At 46.3% G+C, this 7,500-nt stretch overlaps 2 protein-coding genes across 2 annotated transcripts in view; both read left to right on the top strand.

The window, feature by feature from the left end:
* LOC310799721 (E3 ubiquitin-protein ligase TRIM47-like) overlaps positions 1–7,500 on the top strand; it is a 495,544-nt gene that overhangs the window by 139,002 nt on the left and 349,042 nt on the right. The gene's annotated exons all lie outside the window — the stretch shown is intronic.
* The window catches only part of LOC310799570 (neural-cadherin-like), a gene marked incomplete at both ends in the record, with an annotated part of 319,707 nt that overhangs the window by 174,024 nt on the left and 138,183 nt on the right, over positions 1–7,500 (top strand). The window contains one exon of the mRNA XM_083662160.1: positions 1,303–1,446. Within this exon, the coding sequence (XP_083518286.1) occupies positions 1,303–1,446 (144 nt within the window). The remainder of the gene's footprint in view (positions 1–1,302; positions 1,447–7,500) is intronic.

Genomic DNA, 7,500 nt, shown 5'->3' with positions numbered 1-7,500 from the left:
AATAATAATAATCATCATCATAATCACTGTCCATCATGGACATCTCCTCTATATACTGTAGCTATATGCCTGGATATTGTCACAGCCAGATAAACAGTTAATCAATGTAATCACTCTATAGAAATTGAAACGGACGTTACCTTTCTGAAACACAACAGTATTATTGGGCTGTGACAAAATAGCGACAGTTACACCAGACTAGCAACGGAAACGGAAATACCACGCTTTACTTTCAGAATAAAATGCTTCTCACCTTTGGAGAAACAAATAAAGCACTTAAGATTTTATTTTTAAATCCTTAAGCGGAAGACCTATACTTTTACGTTCTGGCTGCGTGGACGCTTGACCAATTTGAAGCTTACCCCAAGAGACGCTTGGTTTCTTGTTTTCTGGTGGCATATTCTGTCATTCTGGTTCAATTGGACAGAATGGAAAGACAATTTAAAGTAATTAAGCGTCAGATTTCAGCCTGTGAGAACTTGTAACATGGATGAAAAGACTTGGGAAGCACTGATGGTAAGCGATTGGCAAACGCAACTTGCAACAGAAGCACTGATTCGCCACAACACAAGCTGTTTGTTTATTTTATAGTAACGAATAATGAAGATGCTTTTGGGAAATGTATCGGAGTAAAAGTATAGATTTTATTACAAAAGTGTAGTGGAGTAAAAGTGAAAGTTGAAAGGAAAATAAATACTCAAGTAAACTACAGATACTCAAAAAAAATACTTAAGTACAGTAACAAAGTATTTGTACTTCGTTACTTTACACCACTGGGTTGAATGAGAGCGCGCGTGCGTGTGTGTGTGTGTGTGTGTGTGTGTGTGTGCGTGTGCGTGCGTGTGTGTGTGTGTGTGTGTGTGTGTGTGTGTGCGCGTGCGTGCGTGCGTGTGTACAGGTATGTGTGTATGTGTGGGTGGGAGGGTTGAGTGTGTGTGTGTGTGTACTGTATGTGTATGCGTACACAGTACACACATGCAATGGAGTGACATCCAGAGAATGTTTTTTCTATCCAAAGGGAGATGGACAGATGTTCATGTTCAGGTTGACAGAATAAGAACAACCTCCTATCATCGCTCTCTCTCTCTCTCTCTCTCTGTCCCTTCCTCTCCCTCCCTCTATCTCTCTCTCCCTCGCTCTCTCCCTCCCTTCCTCGGCCTCTCACTGTCTCTCTCTCCTCTCTCCCTCCACCCTCTCTCTCTCCCCCTATCTCTCCACCCTCTCTCTCTCTCTCCCTCCCTCTCCCCTCTCTCCCTCCCTCTCTCTCTCTCTCCCTCCCCCTCTCTCTCTCTCTCTCCTCAGACACGGCGTACGTCCGCGTGTTCATCAGCGATGTGAACGATAACAAGCCGGCGTTCGCCCGGGCGGCCTACGAGGTCGACGCCCACGAGGACGCCGACGTGGGCTTCAACATCCTCACCGTCAGCGCCAACGATGGAGACGAAGGTGTGTGTGTGTGTGTGTGTGTGTGTGTGTGTGTGTGTGTGTGTGTGTGTGTGTGTGTGTGTGTGTTTGGGGATTGGGTCGGGGTGAAGGGTGACCATTAATGTGTCCATTAACTCAAGCACATTGTTAAAACTAGAAGTGCACTCGACCTCCGCCAAGGCCAACACCCCAGTCCACTATGATATGCAAATGTTGTGAGTCGGACCAGAACCTTGACCCCACCCCCAGCCACTCCCCCCTCAACCCCCGACCCTCTATGACCTGCCTATCCCTACTAGTAGATATGGCCCCTAGCCTCGCCCCCTTCTTTGACCTGAATCCGATCGGATCCGTGCCAAAATGTAACGGCTTCTTCCTTGGTCCATGCTGCTACACCCTTCCACCAATTTTCATGAAAATTGTCCCAGTAGTGTTTCCATAATCCTGCAGACAAACAAACAATAACTCTCTCTTTTTTTTTCTTTTTTACTTTGCCGCAAACCATACGGCCCCCCCTCTCCATCCCTCCTGCCCCTCCCCTCCCTGTTGTTTTGAACGGGGGAGGCTGCGGTTAAAAACCTCGCTGTTGTGAGCTGAAGCGAGTCACTGGAGAAGAACAATCCATTTAATGTGACCTTTAGATGTGAGGCAAACTAAGAGGCTCTCAAACTGTGAAATGTGTCTTTGCCTGAAGAAGTGCTCTTTCACTTTAACGTCTGAATCTTTCTGGGCTGGAAAACATTTGATCTACCGTACTTTGGTCGAGTGTTTTTTCCTGCTTTTCTTCACTGTTTAGAGCAACAACCTTGAACCTCCACGTCGACGGGATTTACTGACATCTGCTCTCGAGTATTTTCAGCATTTGTTCCAGCTTATAACTGTGATAAATAAACAGGTAAAACTGCAGGTGAGAAAGACCTTCACCTTAGAAGGAAATAAGGCTGTGTGGATGTTTGTATAATTACTGTAGTGTAGTTGAAGAGTCTGTGGGTGTTTTCACATAGAGTTCTCAGTGAGACGGTGCTATATATATATATATATATATATATATATATATATATATATATATATATATATATAATATATATAATTACTGATGTAGTGTAGTTGAAGAGTCTGTGGGTGTTTTCACATAGAGTTCTCAGTGAGACGGTGCTGGGAGGACCTCGGCTGCATGCTGCCATTACAATGACAAGTACACTTTGAGAAGTGCAAATCAAAAACACTACAGTAATGATCACTTAGCACCAAACATTGAAACATTGAGATATATATATATATATATATATATAGACCTTATTCGATAGACGTCACTCACGTACTGGCACGCCCACCGCCGCCATATTGTTGACATAGCGCTGCAGCTCTCAAGTGACAGCCTATGTGAGAGCAGCGTTTATAGGAAGCTAGCCGCTGTTAGCGTTACCTGTATCGTTCCAATTGTGTTCGGATGGTGACCTGCGTTACACGTGGCTGTAGTAAGGACAGCAATAAAGTCCCTGTGGTTTGTTTCTATCTCTACCGTCCACACACGTGAAGGGAGCGAGACTGAGGATACGTCAGCAGCACAGGAGAGGTGTGTGGATAGTTAGGAGAGACAGGTGAAACTTTCTGACAGCTCCTCACAGCAAAGTCTGTTCACCTCGTTCTTTTGTTTATTATTACAGGCATTAACGGCAGCATACAAACAACAACTCTGGGGTTTTTATTGCTGTCATCACTATCGCTATTTTGTAATGGAACAGAAACGACAATAAGGCTGTTACTAGTACTCAGCTGCAGCGCTGTGTGCGCGCAGGACGGTATGTCAACAATATGGTGCGTCCAGGGTTAGCGAATAAGGTCTATACTGTGTATATATATACATTATATATATATATATATATATATATATATATATATATATATATATATATATATATATATATATATTTTAGAATTACCACTTTAAAGTTCTACCTCCATAACTTACATGATGCCAAAATTAGAATGAAACCAACCCGGGAAGAAGTACCGTTGCTTTGATGCTGTCGATGGTTATCATAATTTCCATGTCCAATAAAGCAGACAGCGATATGTGTGAATAACCTCCATCGGATTTAACTGCTGAGGTGAGGGGTTATAAATCTATTTTACTACGTCCCACCTGAGGAAGCACTCAACTGCCTCCCTGTGCAGTTATCACAGTTATCTTTTTTTCAGCAGTTTCCTTACACGCATGGGACAGTGTCAGAAGTATAGCCGATTTTTACAGCGGTACAAATTCTCTACAACCCTACAGTACATCAACTCCTCTCTCAGTGTGTCTTTCTCATATTCCCTTTTCCCTCTGCATGTTGCCTCCCTCCTCCATCTTCATAGGCATTTATTCCCCACGGATTCAGCAAGACCGATTTATGCACTACAATCCACGCACACACACACACACACGCATGCATACACACACACGCATGCATACACACACACACACACACACACACACACACACACGCATGCATGCATACACACTAGGGTTGTCAAAATTATCGATAGTATCGAAAAGTATCAATCCCGAAAATTTTAAACGGTTACAATACTCATTTGCAACAGGTATCGATAGTATCGATAAGTATCAATACTAAAAGTTTGAAACGGATACAATACTCATTTGCAACAGTTTCTCATTTGCAACAGTTTCAATACCAGCAGTGCTTTGTGAAAACAGTGTGAAAAATCACTGATTTTCCACTCCCTATCATTGGTGGGTATCTGTTGCTCCAACAAGCTAAACGTGTTCTGATAGGCTGATGACTAGAGCAGGGGTCATCTGCTGTCTAGGTGCAAAGTTTGATCAGGTCTAGATTATGGAGAAGTGTGCGTCTGTCCCTCCGTCTGTCTAACTTTATTTTTATGCCTCTTGATGTGTCGTCATCCCCCAATCACGTGGTATCAAAATTGGTATCGAGTATCGATATTTTCCTGGGTATCGGTATTCAAGTAGAAATTCTAGTATCGTGACATCCCTAATACACACACACACACACACACACACACACACACGCGCGCACACACCTCCCACTCTCCCTATGGCTCTCAGAGACTGACAAGAGTCCACAGCCTTTTCTTGCCCCCCCCCCCCACCAGCACCAAGGAGAAATCATCCACTTCACAATGGACTTATCACCAGCTGCTGTGTGTTTGTGTGTGTGTGTGTGTGTGTGTGTGTGTGTGTGTGTGTGTGTGTGTGTGTGTGTGTGTGTGTGTGTGTGTGTGTGTGTGTGTGTGTGTGTGTGTGTGTGTGTGTGTGTGTGAAGAAGGAGCAGAGGGAGTGAGGCGTTTAGCTCCATATCTGACATTTATCAAAGTGGAGAGCAGAGGCCTGCTGTGCACCTCACACCTCGCTGTGATGGATAACCCTCTCCTGCTGCACACACACACACACACACACACACACACACACACACACACAGACACACCCACACACACACACACACACACGGCACGCACACAGAGACACACGCACACACACACACACACACACACAGAGACACACACACACACACACACACACACACACACACAGAGACACACGCACACACACATACTGTACACACAGAGACACACCCACACACAGGCACACACAAACACACACACACACACACACACACATACACACACAGATCCACAGCAGAGCATGACAAGACACTTCTTCACTTACTTGGTGGTGCGAGTCCAAGAAACCTGCTGGAGTCTAGAATGAGCCTATTACCACCAATAGAGACAGATAGGGCTGTGTGTGTGTGTGTGTGTGTGTGTGTGTGTGTGTGTGTGTGTGTGTGTGTGTGTGTGTGTGTGTGTGTGTGTGTAACAAGTCCTCCAACCCATACGACCACATAGAGACACTGCATGAAATAGGCCACGCCCATCACAGGGGAAAGCTCTCCCTTCACTCCCATACACCAGCTTCATGTGGATAATAACACCCAGCTGATGCATCATTTTGTAAATTAATAGAAAACCTGTGATATCCTAAGCACACACACACACACATCACTAAGCACACACACACACACACATCACTAAGCACACACACACACATCAGAACCTGTGATATCCTACAGTAAGCACATGCACACACATCAAACCTGTGATATCCTAAGCACACGCACACACATCAGACCTGTGATATCCTAAGCACACGCACACACATCAGAAATGTGATATCCTAAGCACACACACACACATCAGAACCTGTGATATCCTAAGCACACACACACATCAAACCTGTGATATCCTAAGCACACGCACACACATCAGACCCTGTGATATCCTAAGCACACACACACACATCAGACCTGTGATATCCTAAGCACACGCACACACATCAGAACCTGTGATATATCCTAAGCACACACACACACATCAGGACCTGTGATATCCTAAGCACACACACACACATCAGGACCTGCTTCCCTCAGCCGAGCAGTTTGCTCTCCTGTCCACTGACGAGGCTTCCACCGCTCTTCTATCCTCTCTCTCCTCTGCTCTTGATTCTCTCTGCCCTCACACCACTAAACCTGCCCGATCCTCTCCCCCTGCTCCCTGGCTAACCGAAACTCTGCGAACTCATCGAACAGAGCTTCGGGCAGCTGAGAGAAAATGGAGAAAATCACACCACCCTGAAGACCTCTCTTCCTACCATCTTATCCACTCCAACTTCACCTCTGCTGTCTCCAAAGCAAAAACCTCCTTCTTCATCTCTGAAATCCAGTCCTCTGCATCCAACCCCAGTAAACTGTTCTCCACCTTCTCTACGCTCCTCAACCCTCCCCTCCCTCCTCCCTCTCTGCTGATGATTTTGTAACCTTCTTTACTAAAAAGGTGGATGACATCAGCTCCTCCTTCCATCCTCCAGGCACCCTCACTAACACTCCCGACTCCAATCCTGCTCCTCGGCCCCCTGTCTCTGGATTTCCTTCCTTCTCCCCCCTCTCTCCCGATGAGGTGCTTAAACTCATCAGCTCGAACCGAGCCACTTACTGCCCCCTCGATCCTATCCCTTCCTCTCTCCTCCAAACCATCTCACCTGACATATCTCCCTTCCTCACTACCTTCATAAACTCCTCTCTGTCCTCTGGTCTTGTTCCACCTGATCTAAAGGCTGCAAGAGTCAAGCCTCTGCTTAAGAAACCCTCCCTTGACCCTACTGCTATTCAGAACTACAGACCTGTCTCTCTTCTCTCATTCCTTTCCAAAACCCTTGAACGAGCAGCGTCCGAACAACTTTCTCTCTATCTCTCCCAGAATGACCTCTTGGACCCTCTGCAGTCCGGTTTCAAGGCTTCGCACTCCACTGAGACAGCTCTTCTTGCTGTCACAGAGGCCCTTCACACTGCTAAGGCCTCATCCCTCTCCTCTGTCCTTGTCCTCCTTGACCTGTCTGCTGCCTTCGATACAGTCAATCACCAAATCCTTCTTTCCACTCTGTCTGACCTTGGCATTTCAGGTTCTGCACTATCCTGGTTTGCTTCCTATCTCTCGAACCGCTCATACCAGGTCTTATGGAGAGGGTCTGTCTCCAGATCCTGCCCTCTTACCACTGGTGTCCCCCAGGGCTCAGTCCTGGGCCCCTTACTTTTTCTTCTCTATATCAGATCTCTTGCCTATGTGATCTCTTCTCATGGCTTCTCTTATCACTGCTATGCTGATGACACCCAACTTTTCCTTTCCTTCCCCCACTCCGACACTCAAATCGAGGCTCGCATCTCTGCATGTCTCAAGGACATTGGCGACTGGATGTCTGCCCACCACCTCAAGCTCAACCTTGGTAAGACAGAGCTACTCTTCCTCCCAGGGAAAGACTGTCCTCTCACAGATCTCTCCATCTCCATCGACAACACCACTGTACTGCCCTCCCAAACAGCTAAGAACCTTGGGGTGATCCTCGACAACCAGCTGTCTTGCTCTGCCAACATAGCTGCGACAGCACGCTCCTGTAGGTTCTCCCTCTACAACATCCGCAAAATCCGTCCCTTCCTCACAAGAGAAGCGACTCAACTCCTGGTCCAGTCACTTATCGTCCCTCGCCTGGACTAC

The sequence above is a fragment of the Poromitra crassiceps genome, assembly GCF_964638095.1.
Source record: "Poromitra crassiceps genome assembly, chromosome: 28".
Taxonomy (NCBI): Eukaryota; Metazoa; Chordata; class Actinopteri; order Beryciformes; family Melamphaidae; genus Poromitra; species Poromitra crassiceps.
The sequence above is the reverse complement of the archived record's forward strand: the minus strand, read 5'-3'. Positions and strand labels throughout refer to the sequence as shown.